The 20,688-nt window shown below is 45.9% G+C and overlaps 1 protein-coding gene across 1 annotated transcript in view; it reads right to left on the bottom strand.

Moving 5' to 3' along the window:
- IL7R (interleukin 7 receptor) overlaps positions 1-20,688 on the bottom strand; it is a 96,921-nt gene that overhangs the window by 1,034 nt on the left and 75,199 nt on the right. The window contains exons 7-8 of the mRNA XM_073543928.1: positions 5,327-5,423; positions 2,952-3,027 (exon numbers count right to left, since the gene is read on the bottom strand). Of these exons, the coding sequence (XP_073400029.1) occupies positions 2,952-3,027; positions 5,327-5,423 (173 nt within the window). The remainder of the gene's footprint in view (positions 1-2,951; positions 3,028-5,326; positions 5,424-20,688) is intronic.

Here is a 20,688-nt window from a genome sequence, read left to right as displayed (position 1 = left end):
TGAATGGACAAGCAAGACTCACAGGCCTTCTCTATGAGTGAATGGACAAGCAGGACTCACAGGCCTTCTCTATGAGTGAATGGGGAAGCAGGACTCACAGGCTATGAGTGAATGGGGAAGCAGGACTCACAGGCTCTCGCTATGAGTGGATAGGGAAGCAGGACTCACAGGCTATGAGTGAATGGAGAAGCAGGAGTCACAGGCTTTCTCGCCTACTGTATTTTCACCCATCCCTAGATTGTGAGCCTTCGCGGGCAGGGTCCTCTCTCATCCTGTACCAGTTATGACTTGTATTGTTTAACATTATTGTACTTGTTTTTATGTATACCCCTCCTTACATGTAAAGCGCCATGGAATAAATGGCGCTATAACAATAAATAATAATAATATTAATATAAGTGGATGGGGAAGCAGGACACAGGCTTTCTCTATGAGTAGGCTGGGTAAGCCGGACTCACAGGCTTTTTCTATGAGTGGAATGGTAAGCAGGACTCAGTGTGGGAAGACTAAGTGCAACATGAGTGGAAGAGGAGAAGAAAGCTAAAACGCCAGGGGAAGTGGGGGGTAGAGACCCCTAGGCAGATCTAATATAACCCTGCCTCCCCAATCATCCCTATATTGTTTCCACACCAATCGTCAAGTAAGAGCCTAAGACCTGTATCTCCCTAGGTCTAGGCCCTGAATAGGGAAATGGGGGGGGGGCAGGAGCACTGATCAGTACCCACTGAACACTAAAGAGAAGAAGGGAGACAAACAAGGGGGAAGCAATTTATCTTGAGCAGACTCAGAGGTAAAACCAAACGTCCTCCAAGGAGATCTTCAAGTACCATGAAGGCCAAGGAGCTCTCCACACAACATTATGAAGGCCAAGAAGATCTCCAAACAACACCATAAAGGCCAAGGAGATCTCCAAACAACACTATGAAGACCAAGGAGATCTCCAAACAACACCATGAAGACCAAGGAGATCTCCATGCAACACCATGAAGACCAAGGAGATCTCCATGCAACACCATGAAGACTAAAGAGATGCCCAAACAAGTCAGGGACAAAGTTGTTGAGAAGTACAAGTCAGAGTTGGGTTATAAAAAATCTCCCAATTTCTCTTGATCGCCTGGAGCACCATCAGTCCATTTTCATCAAGTGGAAAGAGCATGGTACCACAACAAACTTGCCAAGAGAGGGCTGCCCACCAAAACTATCAGCCTGGGCAAGGAGGGTATTAATCAGAGAGGCAGCACAGAGACCAAAGGTAACCCTGAAGGAGATGCAGAGTTCCCAGAGTCAGGAGTATCTGTCCATACGACTACAATAAGCCATACACTCCATAGAGGTGGCCTTTATGGAAGAGTAGGCAGAAAAAAAGCCTTTACTTACACACAAAAATTGTAAGGCTGTTTTGAGTTTTGCAAAAGACGTGGGAGACTCCTCAAATGTATGGAGGAAGGTGCTGTGGACAGATGAGACCAAAATTTTACTTTTTGGCCACCAAGGTAATCGCTATGTCTGACGCCAAACCAGCACAGCTCATCACACCAAAAACTCAATCCCCACAGTGAAACATGGTGGTGGCAGCAGCATCATGCTTTGGGGATGGTTTTTCAGCAGCAGGCACAGGGAAAATAGTCCGAGTCTAGGGGGAAGATGGATGATGCATAATACAGGGATATTCTTGAGCAAAACCTGTTTCAGTCTGTCAGTGATTTGAGGCAGGGACGGAGCTTCACCTTCCAACAAGACAATGAGCCAAAGCATATTGCTAAAGCAACACTCGAGTGGTGTAAGGTGAAACGTAAAAATGTTTTGTAGTGGCCGAGTCACAGCCCAGACCTCAATCCAATGGAGTGTCTGTTGTCAGACTTAAAGATTGTTGGTCACCAGAGGAAACCAACTAAAGTGAAGGAGCTGGAGCAGTTGTGCCTTGAGAAATGGGCAAAAATCACAGCGACAAGATGTGGAAAGTTCATAGAGACTTATCCAAAGTGACTTGCAGCTGTAATTTTGGCAAAAGGAGGCTCTACAAAGTACTGACTTTAGGGGGGTGAAGTTTTCAGTTAATTTGTACTGGTTGTTTGCTTCACAATAAAAAAAATAAAAAAATCACATTTGTAGGCATGTTCTTTACTGATGCAAACCCTTGGAAAAAAACTGAAATTCCAGATTGTGAGGTGTCACATCACAAAAAATGCCATTGGGGGAGGGGGTAATACTTTTGCAAGCCACTTTATGAATGACTGGGTGCAGTAGGATTCACAGACTTTTTAAATAAGTGGGTGGAGGAATCAGGACTCACAAGCTTTCTCTATGAGTAGGCAGGTGAGGCAGGACTCACAGGCTTTCTCTATGAGTGGGCAGAGGGAAGCAGGACTCACAGGCTCTTTCTAGGAGTAGGCGGGAGACGCAGGACTCACAGGCTCTCTCTATAAGTGGGTGGGAAAGCAGGACTCACAGCCTTTCTCTATGAGTGGGTGGACGTAAGCATTACTCACAGGCTGTTTCTAGGAGTGGGCGGGAGAAGCAGGACTCACAGGCTCTCTATGAGTGGGGAAGCAGGACTCACAGGTTTTCTCTATGAGTTCTAGAAACAGTTAACTTTAAAAATAAATATTCTTAAACAACTGATAGATTATTTATCCCTGATCTCGGCCCGTCACCTCCTCCATATTCTGCCCCAATATACACTAGGAGACCTGCCAGAAGCAGGGAAATTAGAGAAGTGGTTGTAGGTCAAGTTCTTTTCCTGCTATCTGAATATTAGACACTTGTCAAAAAGGGAAGAGATTTTGGTAAGGAAATGTGAGAAATATAATGAGGGGTTCAAAAGGTCCCTGTGGGATGTAAAAAAAATGTCTATATCATTCTCCAAATAATAGACCCGGCTACACCAGAGAGATGTATTATATACGGTTTATTCTGTAGACCAGCGCCGCGACAATCAGTGATGTTCCTACCTGTTTAGGTTTGGCGCAAAGTTTTTCCAGAGTCTTCTTATGATCTGGGATTTCTGGCCACACAAAAGGCTTAATTCTGTAGAAGTAATGTTAAAAAATAGTTATATTTTGATTAGTGAAAAAAATGTCAGTTCACAATACAATGATGGAAATCACAGGAGATTGATGCAGAAAATGTATTGGAATTTTGTGCAATTGAGATAATTGTCACACAGCTTTTGCCACTAGGGGGAGCTCACTGCATATGGGTTTATTATTTTTAGTGAGAGCTCCCCCTAGTGGTGGCTTTAAGCAGGCAAAATTATATGTATCTCTATGGCTGTGAAGGGAGCAATGTATCATAGAATCCCACGGTTTGCAGTATCACCTCTATGCCGATGACACGCAGATCTACCTATCTGGACCCAACCTCGCCTCCTTACTGTTAGATTTCTGCGGTTACTATGCAGGAATCCAGACCCTCGCATTCTGCGGTCTCCTGCTCATTATCTACTGCAGAGGAGATTGCAGAAGAGATTGCCTTGCAGCAGATCTCTCCTGAGGCTAAGTCCTTCATTCCACCCTCTGAGCATGCTCATGGAACGATCTCCCATTGGGGTTCGGGAGTCATGTGCCCAGGTCCTGCTCCAGATCTCATTGGTCCATCTTGGAGATCTGGAGGCTTCCGGAAGGTCCCGTTTGCTATAAAAGGCACGCATGACCGTTCCGCCATGCGCTAGTATAGTCATACTTGCTGCTGTGTGTATGTTGATGGATGCATGATCTGGTGAATGACTCATTTGAAACCCCTACCCTTTGATATTACGTCTGTGTGAGGGGTTGAGTTTCTACCAGTACCAGCGCGCTATTGCTCCATAGCCACAGCTGCTAGCGTCTGACATCGCTCCTGTGCTATAGCGGTGTCATCCAGCGGCTGTATCTACTCCGCGCTGCAGTAGCAGCTCCTTGAGCGTTCGCGGCTGCGACGCTATATTCTCTGATAATAACGGTAGGTCTAGAAGGATTTAGTACCGCCATCTTGGGCTACTCCTGTGACCGTTTACCGTCCTGTGTGTATTCTACCTGAAGCCTGTGTCACAAACAGGTTCAGTGTTTTTGTGTTTTTTGTTACGATTTCTCTTTGTGTGAACAGAGCCAGTCCGGCACACTCCGGGTGAAGTTTAACCCGCGTGCATAACCGCCATATTGTCTCTGCCACCATCTAGCAGCGGTTATATCTCCTACTGTACGGTGGGCCCCGAGCGGCGAGCGCACTTTATTTATATTTTTATTTAGTGCGTTCCGCCGTTCCTAACACTTACTGACTGAAATCCCACAATGTCTGTCTGCTATCTCATCCTTCTTCTCTGCTCACTTTCTCAAACTGAACATGGACAAAACAGAAATCATCTTTCCCCCATCTCACTCTACCCCTCCACCAGACCTATCTATCAATGTCAATGCTGCTCTCTTTCCCCAGTCCCGCACGCTCGGTGCCTTGGGGTGATCCTCGACTCCTCCTCCTGCCGCCTCAAACTCAAAAATATTTCCCGGATCTGCTCATTCCTCAACCACAAAACCAACCAAAAACACTAGTGCATGCTCTTATCATCTCCCGCCTCGACTACTGCAACCTCCTACTCTCTGGCCTCCCCTCTAGCACCACTCCAGTCCATCCTACACTCTGCTGCCCGACTAATCCACCTGTCTCCCCGCTATTCCCTGGCCTCCCCCCTATGCCAGGCCCTTCACTAGCTTCCTATTGCTCAGAGGCTCCAATTCAAAACCCTAACAATGACATACAAAGCCATCCACAACCTGTCTCCTCCATACATCTGTGACATGGTCTCCAGGTACCTACCTGCACGCAACCTTCGATCATCTCAAGATCTCCTTCTCTACTCCCCCCTTATCTCTTCTTCCCACAACCGCATACAAGACTTCTCCCGTGCTTCCCCCATACTCTGGAACTCTCTGCCGCAACACATCAAACTCTCACCATCAACGGAAACCTTCAAGAAGAACCTGAAGACCCACCTGTTCTGACAAGCCTACAACCTGCAATGATCCTCGGTCTACTGAACCACCGCACGACCTGCTCTTCCCTCTCCTACTGTATCCTCACCCATCCCTGTAGACTGTGAGCCCTCGTGGGCAGGGTCCCCTCTCCTTATGTACTTGTGTGTCCCTTGTCTTACACATGTGTACTATACTTGTCTATATTTCCCCTTTTCACATGTAAAGCGCCATGGAATAAATGGCGCTATATAAATGCATAATAATAATGTATAGAACGTTCTTGGATTTTTGGGGTGTTTGTAGACAGATCAGAGATGGGGCTTAAACCGTGATATGACATACAGTATATCGTCAGACCTACAACTTTTATTATTTACCTGTTTTTCCAAAACACGGCAATCAATATAACTACAATAAGCAAGAAAAAAGGGATGCTGGTACTTAAAACGATCGGCACAGTTGAAATTGTATCCCCTTTGGAAAAAAAAAGAGACAAGAATCAAGTAAATAACAGATGTAATATACATTGGTCTGCAAAACTTAATTCTCATTTTTATATATTGGATTTGTAATGCTATTATATCATGTTCTTTGTCTAAGTTACCAGCCACCTTAGTGAGAGCTCTACTATGCAAGCAGTGAAGGCGCGTGCGCTTACAAGCTCTTTACTGTAGAGCTTGTAAGTGCTCTTATGAAGCTGGCCAGATTCAGTGATCTAGTCCTCTTCAGTGCCCCTGTGCTCCACTGAAGATCATAGAATCGTAGAGTTGGAAGGGACCTCCTGGGCCATCTGGTCCAACCCCCTGCTCAAAGCAGGATTCGCTAAATCATCCCAGTCAGATGTCTGTCCAGCCTCTGTTTGAAGACTTCCATTGAAGGAGAACTCACCACTTCTCGTGGCAGCCTGTTCCACTCATTGATCACTCTAACTGTCAAAAAGTTTTTTCTAATATCTAATCTGTGTCTCCTCCCATTCAGTTTCATCCCATTGCTTCTAGTCTTTCCTTGTGCAAATGAGAATAAAGTTGATCCTTCTACAATGTGACAGCCCTTTAGATATTTGTAGACAGCTATTAAGTCTCCTCTCAGTCTTCTCTTTTGCAAACTAAACATTCCCAAATCCTGCAACCTTTCCTCATAAGACAGGGTTTGCAGACCGGTCACCATTCTGGTCGCTCTTTTCTGAACTTGCTCCAGTTTGTTGATGTCTTTTTTAAAATGTGGTGCCCAAAACTGGACACAATATTCCAGATGAGGTCTGACCAAAGAGGAGTAGAGGGAAATAATGACTTCACGTGATCTAGACTGTATGCTTCTGTTAATACATCCTAGAATTGCATTTGCCTTTTTTGCTGCTGCATCACACTGTTGACTCATATTCAGTCTGTGATCTATTAGTATACCCAAGTCTTTTTCACATGTGCTGTCACTTAGCCCTATTCCTCCCATTCTATATATGCTTTTTCCATTTTTATTGCCCAGATGTAGTACTTTGCATTTCTCCCTGTTAAAAACCATTCTGTTTGTTGCTGCCCACTTCTCCAGTTTATTTAAATCTTTTTGAATCCTCTCTCTCTCTTCTCTAGTATTAGCTATCCCTCCTAGCTTTGGGTCATCAGCAAATTTAATCAGTTTACCCTCAATGCCTTCATCTAAATCGTTGATAAAGATGTTGAACAATACAGGGCCCAGGACAGAGCCCTGTGGTACCCCACTTGAGACATTCTTCCAACTGGATGTGCAGCCATTTACGACCACTCTTTGGGTCCGATCACTAAGCCAGTTATGAATCCACCTAACAGTTGCCTTGTCCATTCCATACTTAGACATTTTTTCAATAAGGATTGTATGAGAGACTTTGTCAAATGCTTTGCTGAAGTCAAGATATACTATATCTACAGCATTTCCTTGATCCACCCAATCAGTGATACCGTCATAGAAGGAAATTAAGTTAGTCTGACATGACTTATTAGTTACAAACCCATGCTGACTCTGTTTAATCACGTCATTCTTATCCAGGTATTGACATACATGTTGTTTAATAATTTGTTCAAAGATCTTTCCTGGTATAGAAGTCAGACTCACCGGCCTATAGTTACCTGGGTCCACCTTCTTCCCCTTTTTGAAGATAGGAACAACATTTGCTCTTCTCCAGTCTTCTGGCACTTCTCCTGTTCTCCAAGAATTTTCAAAGATTATAGAGAGGGGTTCAAAAATTTCTTCTGCTATCTCCTTCAGTACTCTGGGGTGTAATTCATCTGGACCTGGAGACTTGAATTCATTTAGGCTAGCTAAGTGTTTCCTCACTATCTTTCTGTTTATAGATATCCTGGATTCTTCTATTCCCTTAATAGGACAGTGAATAACAGTTGATATTGCATTTCCTTTCTGAGAGAAAACAGATGCAAAATAGGAATTTAAAAGTTCAGCCTTCTCAACATCCTGTCTTACCATTTCATCATTTTCATCCTGTAAAAATCCTATAGCATCTTTGACTTTTCTTTTACTTTTGACATATCCCCAAAATCCTTTATTATTGCTTTTGACATCTCTTGCAAGCCTCAATTCATTTTCAGCTTTAGCTAATCTGATTTGTGCCCTGCAGGTTCTGCAGACAGCATTATATTCTTCTTTAGATATGCCTCCCTCTTTCCATTTTATAAACATTTTTTTCTTCCTTTTTAGCATGTGCTTAAGTTCTGTGTTCATCCATCCTGGTTTCCTTAACTGCTTCCTATTCTTCCCTCTTTTCGGAATTGTTAACAACTGTGCTTTGAGAATTTCATTTTTCAAGATTTCCCATCCTTCCTGGACATTTTTGTCTTTAAGGATATCCAGCCATTGGATCCCTCCAATTCTCTTTCTGAATCCCTTAAAATCTGCCTTTCTGAAATCTAACCTTGACGTCTGAGTCTTCACAGGTCTTCCGCCTCTAGTTATCCAAAATTCTAAAATAGCATGGTCGCTACCTCCTAGGGTCCCAGTCACTTTTACCTCCTCAACCATTTCCTCCCTGTTTATAAGGATTAGATCCAAGGTAGCAGTTCCCCTTGTTTTCTCCCTTACCTTTTGGAAGATAAAGTTGTCAGCAAGAGAGGATAAGAATTTCCTTGACCTGTTAGTTTTGCCTGAGAGAGATTCCCAACAAATGTCTGGATAGTTGAAATCTCCCATGACAACTATGTCATATTTTTTGGAGAACTTGGCCATTTGATGCATAAAGAGTTCATCCATAGCTTCAGCTTGCACAGGCGGCCTGTAGTAAATGCCTACAATGGTGTCCTTTCCATTGTTCTGTCCTTGTATTCTTACCCAAACAGTTTCCACAGAACTCCCAGTCTCTGAAGCTTCAATCTCTGTGTAGATATACGCGTTTCTAACATACAATGCGACACCTCCTCCTCGTTTATCAAGTCTGTTTCTTGCAAATAAATTGTATCCTTCTAGTCTTGTATTCCAATCATGTGTATTGTCCCACCAAGTTTCAGTGATTCCAATGACATCATATTTCTTTTCCTGTGTTAGTAGTTCCAATTCTCCTTGTTTGTTGCCCATGCTTTGTGCATTAGTATAGAAACATTTTAGTTTGTGATTGGTTTCTCTTTCTCCAATATTTTTATTAATTAGATTCTTTCGTCTTTGTTCTTCCTTTCCACTTCTAATAGCAGAGTTCTCAATAGCATTTGTCAGGTGTATGGCTTTTTCTAGTCTTTTGCTTCCCTTCCCATGTTGTTCTAGTTTAAAGCTCTCCTTACAAGTGTAGCAAGGCGACTTCCAAATACATGATTACCAGTCTTCGTAAGGTGCACCCCATCTCTAGCAAGTAGTCCATCGTATAAGTAGTTCACTCCGTGATCCAGAAATCCAAATCGTTGCTGACTGCACCATCGACGTAGCCAGTTGTTCACCTGCAGAATCTTATTCCACCTCCTTGTTCCATGGCCATCCACTGGGAGGATGGAAGAGAAGACCACCTGCGCTCCCAGTTCTTTCACTTTCTTACCTAAGTCTTCAAAGTCTCTGCAGATGGTTTCCAGGTCGTTTCTTGCAGTGTCATTTGTCCCCACATGTAGTAGCAGGAATGGGTAGTCATCTGTAGGTCTGAAGAGTCCTGATATCCTGTCAGACACATCTTTAATTTTTGCACCTGGAAGACAACACATTTCTCTTGAAGTTATATCCGGTCTGCAGATAGCGGCCTCAGTTCCTCTCAACAGGGAATCCCCCATGACCACCACTCTCCGTTTCTTCTTCACAACATTTTTCTTTCTCCATCCAGGAGGACTCTGAAGGCGTACAAGGTTGCTGCTTGTTGGCAAAGTCTTATCCTGATGTATTTCTTCATCGTTTTCCTGCGTGAGAGCCTGGTACTGGTTTCTGAGCAGTATGGGTGCTGACTGCCTCCTGATCCTCCTGCTTCTCTGGGTCACATGTCTCCATTCCTCTGTTTCTTCAGGTGCACTTCGAATTTCTTCTCTTTCTGTAACATGAAGAGATAATTCTGCTCTGTCCAAGAACTCTTCACCTTCCTTAATGATCTTCAACGTAGCTAACCTCTCTTCGAGATTTTGCAACTTTTCCTCCAACAGGGACACAAGCTTGCATTTGTGGCATGTGAAGTTTGGCTTTTCCACTGGTAAGTCTGTGAACATGTAGCAAGAAATGCAGCTCACCAAAAGGCTCCTGGCCTCTTCCATCTTGAGATTTCTTAAAAACGATGAAAGATGAGCCCAAATATCGGCGCGCGGTTTTTCCGATTTCCTCTTTTCAGCTGCAACGGCCAAAACCCAGTGATCGTTGAGCTCGCGGAGACTCTTCACTTATCCCAGAAGGCACTGGGAATATGCAAATGATCTCCTCAAGACTCTTCCCCTGGTTTTCCGATTTCCTCTTTTCAGCTGCAACGGCCAAAACCCAGTGATCGTTGAGCTCGCGGAGACTCTTCACTTATCCCAGAAGGCACTGGGAATATGCAAATGATCTCCTCAAGACTCTTCCCCTGGTTTTCCGATTTCCTCTTTTCAGCTGCAACGGCCAAAACCCAGTGATCGTTGAGCTCGCGGAGACTCTTCACTTATCCCAGAAGGCACTGGGAATATGCAAATGATCTCCTCAAGACTCTTCCCCTGGTTTTCCGATTTCCTCTTTTCAGCTGCAACGGCCAAAACCCAGTGATCGTTGAGCTCGCGGAGACTCTTCACTTATCCCAGAAGGCACTGGGAATATGCAAATGATCTCCTCAAGACTCTTCCCCTGGTTTTCCGATTTCCTCTTTTCAGCTGCAACGGCCAAAACCCAGTGATCGTTGAGCTCGCGGAGACTCTTCACTTATCCCAGAAGGCACTGGGAATATGCAAATGATCTCCTCAAGACTCTTCCCCTGGTTTTCCGATTTCCTCTTTTCAGCTGCAACGGCCAAAACCCAGTGATCGTTGAGCTCGCGGAGACTCTTCACTTATCCCAGAAGGCACTGGGAATATGCAAATGATCTCCTCAAGACTCTTCCCCTGGTTTTCCGATTTCCTCTTTTCAGCTGCAACGGCCAAAACCCAGTGATCGTTGAGCTCGCGGAGACTCTTCACTTATCCCAGAAGGCACTGGGAATATGCAAATGATCTCCTCAAGACTCTTCCCCTGGTTTTCCGATTTCCTCTTTTCAGCTGCAACGGCCAAAACCCAGTGATCGTTGAGCTCGCGGAGACTCTTCACTTATCCCAGAAGGCACTGGGAATATGCAAATGATCTCCTCAAGACTCTTCCCCTGGTTTTCCGATTTCCTCTTTTCAGCTGCAACGGCCAAAACCCAGTGATCGTTGAGCTCGCGGAGACTCTTCACTTATCCCAGAAGGCACTGGGAATATGCAAATGATCTCCTCAAGACTCTTCCCCTGGTTTTCCGATTTCCTCTTTTCAGCTGCAACGGCCAAAACCCAGTGATCGTTGAGCTCTCGGAGACTCTTCACTTATCCCAGAAGGCACTGGGAATATGCAAATGATCTCCTCAAGACTCTTCCCCTGGTTACAGAGAGAAAGCAGGAAAAGCTGTCACAGCCACTCTACTAGTCCAAACTGGCAATCAATTAGGAGTGTACTGCCCTCATGGCAAACAGAAAACCAAAGGGCTGGGGAATGGTGCACACCTAAGGACAAGTAAAGAACACCTTAACTGTTATGTGAGCTTCAGTAATTTGCTGGTGCAGTCACTGTGTACATACATTACATTACTGATCCTGTACTGATCCTGAGTTACATCTTGTATTATACTCCAGAGCTGCACTCACTATTCTGCTGGTGCAGTCACTGTGTACATACATTACATTACTGATCCTGAGTTACATCCTGTATTATACTCCAGAGCTGCACTCATTATTCTGCTGGTGCAGTCACTGTGTACATACATTACATTACTGATCCTGAGTTACATTCTGTATTATACTCCAGAGCCGCACTCACTATTCTGCTGGTGCAGTCACTGTGTACATACATTACATTACTAATCCTGTACTGATCCTGAGTTACATCCTGTATTATACCCCAGAGCTGCACTCACTATTCTGCTGGTGCAGTCACTGTGTACATACATTACATTACTGATCCGGAGTTACATCCTGTATTATACTCCAGAGCTGCACTCACTATTCTGCTGGTGCAGTCACTGTGTACATACATTACATTACTGATCCTGAGTTACATCCTGTATTATACTCCAGAGCTGCACTCACTATTCTGCTGGTGCAGTCACTGTGTACATACATTACATTACTGATCCTGAGTTACATCCTGTATTATACCCCAGAGCTGCACTCACTGCACTAAAAGGCAGATTTTGAGAGACTCAGAAAGAGAATCGGAGGGATCCAATAGCTGGATATCCTTAAGGGCAAAAATGGCCAGGAAGGATGGGAAATTTTGAAAAATGAGATTCTCAAAACACAATCGTTAACAATTCCGAAAAGAGGAAAGATTAGGAAGCATTTAAGAAAACCAGGATGGATGAACACAGAACTTAAACACATGCTAAAAAGGAAGAAAGAAATGTTTATCAAATGGAAAGAGGGAGGCATATCTAAAGAAGAATATAATGATGTCTGCAGAACCTGCAGGGCACAAATCAGATTATCTAAAGCTGACAATGAATTAAGGCTTGCAAGAGATGTCAAAAGCAATAAAAAAGGATTTTGGGGATATGTCAAAAGTAAATGAAAAGTCAAAGATGCTATAGGATTTTTACAGGATGAAAATGATGAAATGGTAAGACAGGATGTTGAGAAGGCCGAACTTTTAAATTCCTATTTTGCATCTGAAAAATATTCAGAATTGAGAGTATTTTGCATCTGTTTTCTCTCTGAAAGGAAATGTAATATCAACTGATCTTCATAGGGCCATCGAAGGAATAAAAGAATCTACACTATCCATAAACGGAGAGATGGTCAGGGAAAACTTAGCTAACCTAAATTAATTCAAGTCTCCAGGTCCAGATAATTACACCCCAGAATACTGAATGAGATAGCAGAAGAAACTATTGAACCCCTCTCCATAATCTTTGAAAATTCTTGGAGGACAAGAGAAGTCCCAACAGACTGGAGAAGAGCAAATGTTGTTCCTATCTTCAAAAAGGGGAAGAAGGTGGACCAGGGAACTATACGCCGGTGAGTCTGACTTCTATACCAGGAAAGATCTTTCAACAAATTATTAGACAACATGTATGTAAGTACCTGCACTCCCTCATCTCCATCTTTTAATTATGCCCTCTGAAATCCACGGTCTGCTTGTAACAAGCTTCCTTTCCTACACAACTACTTTCTGAACAACTCTCTTAATCTGTTGGCCCTCACTCAAACATGGATTCAGGATGAAACTGTCTCTCCTGCTGCCATTTCCCATGGTAGCTTACAATTCTCTCACTCCCCGAGACCCACAAACAGACATGGTGGTGGAGTCGGCATACTCCTGTCCCCACAATGCACTTTCCAGGTCATCCCCCCAGACTTCAACATCCCCATTAACAGCCCTACTTCCACATCTGCATCCCAGCTTCTATCACTAACCACCTCTCTAGGCCTCTTGCAGCTTTCAACCTCTGAGACACACAAGGACGGTAACACCCTTGATCTGGTCTTCGACCGGCTCTGTTCAATCTCCCACATAAATAACTCACCGCTTCCACTCTCTGACCACAACATTCTCTCCTTCACGCTCACAAATCCTCGCCCACCCCAGCACACTCCTACCTACCACACAGTCAGAAAACTACAAGCCATTTACCCTCAGACACTTTCAGACTCCCTACACTCATCACTGTCCCCAATCTCTTTTTCCTGTCCTAATCTGGCTGTACATCACTACAATGACACTCTTAGAAGCACCCTTGACCTAGTAGCTCCCCTCACCCTCAGAACCTCCAAGCACAGAGTAAAACAGCCCTGGCTCACATCGCAAACTCAACTTCTCCAGCGATGCTCTAGGAGTGCTGAACGCCTATGGAGAAAAACCCGCACACCAGAAGACTTCATCCACTTCAAATTTATGTTAAGAGCCTATAACGCTGCCCTTCACCTCGCCAAACAGACCTACTTCACCACCCTGATCTCACTAGCCAACAACCCCAAGAAACTTTTTGACACTTTTCACTCCCTCCTCAGGCCAAAAGCACAAGCCCCTATCACAGACATTTGTGCTGATGACCTGGCCTCCCACTTTCCAGAAAAAATAGATAATATCCGTCAAGAAATCTGCTCCCAACCACCAAGTGCTGTGACTCCCATCCCTTCCTGCATCTCCCCTGGCTCACTTTCCACATTTGATCCCATCACAGAAGAAGAAGTCTCCAGACTCCTCTCTTCTTCTCGTCCGACTACATGCACTACCGACCCCATTCCCTCACATCTCCTCCAGTCTATCTCCAGTCGTCACAACCCACCTAACTACAATCTTTAATCTCTCCCTCTCCTCGGGCACTTTCCCATCCTCCTTCAAACACGCCATTGTTACTCCATTACTAAAGAAACCCGCTCTCGACCCATCCTGCACAAACAACTACAGACCAGTCTACAATCTCCCCTTCATCGCTAAACTTTTGGAACGCCTAGTTTACTCCCGCCTTACCCGTTACCTTTCCACTCACTCCCTTCTAGACCCTTCACAGTCCGGCTTCCGCCCCCTACATTCGACTGAAACTGCACTCATCAAAGTGCCCAATGACCTTCTGACAGCAAAACGTAACGGTGACCACTCTCTGCTCATTCTTCTTGACCTATCTGCAGCTTTTGATACTGTTGACCACCATCTCCTACTCCATAGGCTCCAGTCACTAGGCATTAAGGACACTGCTCTCTCCTGGTTCTCTTCCTATCTCTCTGACCGCTCCTTCAGTGTTTTGTTCTCTGGCTCCACGTCATCTCCTCTTCCTCTTGCTGTCGGGGTACCTCAGGGATCAGTCCTTGGCTCCCTTCTTTTCTCTCTCTACACAGCCCCAATTGGACAGACCATCAGCAGATTTGGCTTTCAGTACCATCTTTATGCTGATGACACACAATTATATATGTCTTCCCCCGACCTTACCCCCGCTGTACTACAGAACGCCAGTGACTGTCTGTCCGCAGTCTCCAATATCATGTCCACTCTCTATCTGAAACTCAACCTCTCCAAAACTGAACTTCCTCTGCTCCCACCGTCTACTAACCTCCCTAAATCTGACATTTCCCTCTCAGTGGGTGGTACCACAATAACACCCGGCAGCAGGCGCGCTGTCTGGGTGTTATGTTTGACACCAATCTCTCCTTCACATCCTATATACAATCTCTTGTCCGCTCTTGCCGCTTACACCTAAAGAACATCTCTAGAATCCGCCCTTTTCTCACTATGGAAACAACAAAAACCCTCATTGTAGCATTGATCCACTCCTGGATTACTGCAACGTTCTATTAATTGGCCTCCCCGTCACTCGACTATCCCCTCTCCAGTCCATACTTAATGCTGCGGCCAGGGTCGCCCATCTGGCTAATCGGTACTCGGACGTGTCCGCTCTTCGTCAGTCATTACACTGGCTGCCAGTTCATTATAGGATCCAATTCAAAGTACTTGTTCTCACCTACAAAGCTCTCCACGGTGTGGCACCCCCCTTACATCTCTTCCCTCATTTCTGTCTATCGGCCTAACTGACTGCTGCGCTCTGCAAACGACTTTCGACTAACCTCTGCACTAATCCGTACCTCCCACTCCCGACTCCAAGACTTCTCCCGTGCTGCTCCTATCTTCTGAAATGCTCTACCCCAAGAAATTAGGACTAACCACAATTTGCATAGTTTTAGACGCTCCCTCAAAACACATTTGTTCAGAGCGGCCTATCACGTTCACTAATCAAAGTCATTCTATGTGTAAGTGTGCGTGTGTAGCCCATTCACTATCTCCATCCATCCGTCACTCCCTCAAGATGGCTGGACCATCATTGTAAATACTCACCTGTACTCTGTATCTCCCCCACCTCATTGTAGATTGTAAGCTCTCACCATCAGGGGCGGCTTATTTCGTCTTATTTTGCTTTAATTATTGTATTGTTAACGTTGTTACTTATGACTTGTGTTTTGAAACTGTTAAACTGTAAAGCGCTGCGGAATATGTTGGCGCTATATAAATAAAGATTATTATTATTATTATTATTATTAGAGTTGAGCGAAACGGGTCGAAAAATTTCAAAAGTCGCCGACTTTTGGCAAAGTCGGGTTTCATGAAACGAAACCCGACCCTAGGATGAGGTCGGCCACGAGGTCGGCGATTTACGCGCCAAAGTCGCGTTTCAAAAGTTTGTTTTGCGCTCTTTTTCAGCCAATCAGGATCCACGGACACTGTGGGCAACGTGATGACATAGGCAGGGGTCACCACCATCTTTCAGAAGGGCATGCAAGTGATTGGCTTGCTTTGGTGGGCGTCACAGGGGGTATAAAAGGGCGTGCACGCCGACCGCCATCTTACTTCTGCCGATCTCAGTATAGGGAGAGGTTGCTGCTGATTCTGTAGGGAGAGCGTTAGGCAGGGAAGAAGACAAAAAAACTGCTTCTGCTGCTAGCGATTTGGCCTGCACAACACACCAGTCACTGTGTGTGCAGTGCAAGGGGAGGCTATATAGTGGTGTATCAGTGGTGTTGGTTGTTGGGCTGCCTTCTAAGGCTTCCTGACATTCCTGCATTGCTGTTTACCCACTGCTCCGCAAACTGCTTTTTTAAAAGCAAACCCAATTTTTTTTTTTTGTCCTGCTGAGAAGAAAAAAAAACTGCTTCTGCTGCTAGCAATTTGGCCTGCACAACACACCAGTCACTGTGTGTGCAGTGCAAGGGGAGGCTATATTGTGGTGTATCAGTGGTGTTGGTTGTTGGGCTGCCTTTTAAGGCTTCCTGACAGGCTGGCATTGCTGTTTACCCACTGCTCCGCAAACTGCTTTATTAAAAGCAATCCAATCTCCCTTATCCTCTAGTCACTTTTGTCACAGCTGTGCCATCGAGCCTGTCACATAGCGCTCAGATATTCATTGGGCCTCACACAATCCAAAAGTGTCCAGTGTCCAAAAGTGTGTGCAGAGATTCAAAATCTCCCTTATCCTCTAGTCACTTTGGTCACAGCTGTGCCATCGAGCCTGTCACATAGCGCTCAGATATTCATTGGGCCTCACACAATCCAAAAGTGTCCAGTGTCTAAAAGTGTGTGCAGAGATTCAAAATCTCCCTTATCCTCTAGTCACTTTGGTCACAGCAGCTGTGCCATCGAGCCTGTGACATAGCGCTCAGATATCAGTGGGCCTCACACAATCCAAAAGTGTCCAGTGTCCAAAAGTGTGTGCAGAGATTCAAAATCTCCCTTATCCTCTAGTCACTTTGGTCACAGCTGTGCCATCGAGCCTGTGACATAGCGCTCAGATATCAGTGGGCCTCACACAATCCAAAAGTGTCCAGTGTCCAAAAGTGTGTGCAGAGATTCAAAATCTCCCTTATCCTCTAGTCACTTTGGTCACAGCAGCTGTGCCATCGAGCCTGTCACATAGCGCTCAGATATTCATTGGGCCTCACACAATCCAAAAGTGTCCAGTGTCCACAAGTGTCTGCAGAAATTCAAAATCTCCCCTGTCCTATAGACACCTTGTAACTTGTTTTACATTACTATATAGTTTGTTGGATTTTGTCTACATTTCTACCAAAAATGAGGAAGGCTGGTGGAAGAGGCCGTGGAATTGGGCGGGGGTTGGCAGCTGGTAATGATGGTGTTGGTGGTGGATCTGATGGTAGTGGCAAGAGCAAAATAGGACCGAATGCAGGAGGTGTTGAGCCTGCGTCATCGTCTGGCTACATAAGGCCTCGAACGCTTAGTTTTCTAGGAGTTGGCAAACCGCTTTTAAAGCCAGAGCATCAGGAAAAAGTTTTGTCTTACATTGCTGACTCAGCCTCCAGCTCTATCGCCTCCTCTTCTTCAGTTGTAAAAAGTAAAAGCACTGAGTCGTCATTGGAGGCTCATGTTCATGAACCACACCTTTCCTTGTGTCCTTCACCCCAACCAAGATTGAAGGATGACGCAGGCCATACTACTGATTACTCCATGGAGCTGTTTTCACATACCATGCCTGGATTATCAAGTCAAATGGTGAATTACCCAGGCCAAGATGAATCTGACATGGAGTGCACTGATGCACAGCCGCTGATGGATGATTCTGCTGGTACATTCACTCAGAGCACTACATTGTCCTCGCAGTGTACTGAGCCAGATTCTGACCCTGATGAGACTCAGGTGCCCCTTCCCGCACACTATACCACCATACACGGTGACACAGAGGAAGGTGCACATGACATAGAAGAGGAGGTGATGGATGACCCAGTTGTTGACCCAGATTGGCATCCATTGGGGGAAGAGGGTGCTGCTTCCAATAGCTCAGATGAGGAGCATCCACAGCAGACATCGACATCGCAACAGCTGTTATCTGGCAGGCCCGGAGCACTCCAAAGACAGGTTCCAAACATCAAAAGAGTTGCTGGACAGCTTGTCCAGAGGGTCAAAAGATCACAGCGTGCTAGGCCGCAAAATGTCTGCCAAAGTAGGAAGAGTGCAGTGTGGCACTTTTTTGAACAAAATCCTCATGATCAGGCCAAGGTTATCTGTAAGAAGTGCGCAAAGACCTTTAGCCGAGGGAAAAATCTGAAAAATTTGAATACCAGTTGCATGCTTAGACATTTAACCAGCATGCACTTGCAAGCGTGGACACAACACCAAACCTCAAGTGCCACATGTGCAACTGATCACAACGAAGGTAGTCAGCAACGCTACATTGTTTCCCCCACTGTAAGCCCACGGGTTAGCACAGCAGCAAATGTTGAGGTGTCGTTGCAAGGCCACAGCAGTCAGGGAATCCCACTGTTATATCAACGAAAGACTGATTCTAGGCCATCAGAAAGAACACCAACTCCATAACCATCATCAACCCTCTCTCAGTCCGCCCTGTCCACCGCTACTTCCACCATATGCAGCTCTCAAGTCCAGCTCACCCTCCCAGACACTATGAGTAGGTCAAGAAAGTACTCAGTCTCTCATCCGCGTACACTGGGTTTGAACGCCCACATTGCCAAACTAATCTCGTTTGAGATGATGCCCTTTCGGTTGGTGGAAAGCACAGCTTTCCGCGAACTCATGGCCTATGCAATACCACGCTATGACCTACCCAGTCGCCACTTCTTCTCTCGCAAAGCCATCCCAGCCCTCCACCATCATGTGAAAGACCGCATTGTCCATGCACTCAAGCAGTCAGTGAGCGGAAAGGTGCACCTCACAACTGATGCATGGTCCAGTCGGCATGGCCAGGGCCGTTACGTGTCCATCACTGCGCACTGGGTTAATGTGGTGGATGCAGGGTTCACAGGGGACAGCGGTGGTGGGACAGTGCTGCCTAGCCCATGGTATAGGAAACAGTTGGCTGTAGGCGTTAGACCCTCCTCCTCCTCCTCCAGAAGCGAAAGCTCGTCCACAGAGCGCAGTCGTACGAGCACTCCATCTGCAGCTGCCACTGTTGCACACGAGGTGTCCCCCTATCGAGCAGCTAGTGGAAAGCGTCAGCAGGCTGTGTTGCAGATGATGTGTTTGGGCAACAGACACACCGCCGAGGTGCTGGCCGAGTACTTGAAGCGACAAACTGAGTCATGGCTGGGCAGTGTACATCTTGAGGCAGGCAAGGTAGTTAGTGATAACGGCCGTAATTTTGTGGCAGCCATAGCCCTTTCAAAACTCAGCCACATACCTTGCTTGGCTCACACCTTGAACCTGGTGGTGCAGTGCTTCCTCAAAAATTATCCGGAGTTAACAGCCCTGCTCCAGAAGGTGCGAAGACTGTGCGCGCACATCCGCCGGTCGCCTGTACACTCCGTTCGTATGCAGAAGCTGCAGCGATTGCTCCACCTTCCCAACCACCGCCTCATTATCGACATTGCAACAAGGTGGAACTCCACCCTGCACATGGTGGAGCGGCTGTGCGAGCAGAGGCAGGCCATAATGCATTTGTGGGAGGATACACGGCCAGGCACTTTGAGAGCAGACATGGAGTTGACAGGTGTGCAGTGGTCGAAGCTGAAAGACCTCTGTAAAGTCCTTCAGTGTTTTGAGGAATGCACACGGCTGGTAAGCGCAGACGACGCCATCCTAAGCATGAGCATCCCACTTATGCGTCTGCTCATGCAAACTTTGACGCACCTTAAGGAGCAGGCGTCTGCAGCCAATGTTGATGAGGAGGAAGAGGAGGAGGGAATCCTTGATGACATTCAGCCATTGTCTGCTCAGGGACCTCTCCTGGACGAGGTGGAGGAAGAAGAGGAGGAGGAGGATGATGATGGGGATGATTACTTAGGGGAGGAGGATGCATCTCGTGGGGCAAGTGAAAATGTTGGCGTGGCAAGGTCTGGTACAGGGTTTGTGCGTGACTGGAGGGATGTGGATTTGCCAGAAAGTGCTCCTCCACCCAGCACTCGCAGTGCATCATTGACACCGGGAACATTGGCCCACATGTCAGATTATGCCTTGCAGATCCTAAAAAGGGACCCCCGCATTGCCAAAATGATGAACGATGACGACTACTGGTTGGCCAGCATCCTGGATCCACGCTATAAAGGCAAATTACAAAAAATCTTGCCACAGGAGAACATTGACCTAATATTGGCTAATAAACAAGCAACTCTGGTAAATCGGTTGCTTGAGGCATTCCCAGCACACAGCAGCGGTGATGGTTCTCACACGAGCCGTACGGGCCGGGGGCAGCTTGGCAGAGGTGTTCGTGGTGCACACAGCAGAAGTGGCGTTGGAGACAGGGGTTTCATGACAATGTTGTGGACTGATTTTTCAAATACCGCTCACACAACTGGTAATACTGCATCGATGGAAAGTGACAGGAGACAGCAGTTGTCAACTATGGTTACAAACTACTTTTCCTCCCATATCGATGTTCTCCCACACAGGTCATTCCCCTTTGACTATTGGGCCGCTAAACTGGACACCTGGCCTGAATTGGCCCAATATGCCTTACAGGAGCTCGCTTGCCCAGCTGCAAGTGTGCTATCGGAAAGAGTCTTCAGTGCAGCTGGATCAATCCTGACAGAAAAAAGGACCCGTCTGTCAACCCAAAATGTGGATGATCTAACCTTCATTAAAATGAACCATGCATGGGTTTCCAAGGATTTTGTCCCACCTTCCCCTGATGACACATAGGGTGACAGAAAAA

This window comes from Dendrobates tinctorius, unplaced genomic scaffold (genome assembly GCF_039654945.1).
Source record: "Dendrobates tinctorius isolate UK_male_01 unplaced genomic scaffold, ASM3965494v1 ptg000135l, whole genome shotgun sequence".
Lineage (NCBI taxonomy): Eukaryota > Metazoa > Chordata > Amphibia > Anura > Dendrobatidae > Dendrobates > Dendrobates tinctorius.
Note: the sequence above shows the minus strand (reverse complement) of the source record. Positions and strands in the feature narration are given on the sequence as shown.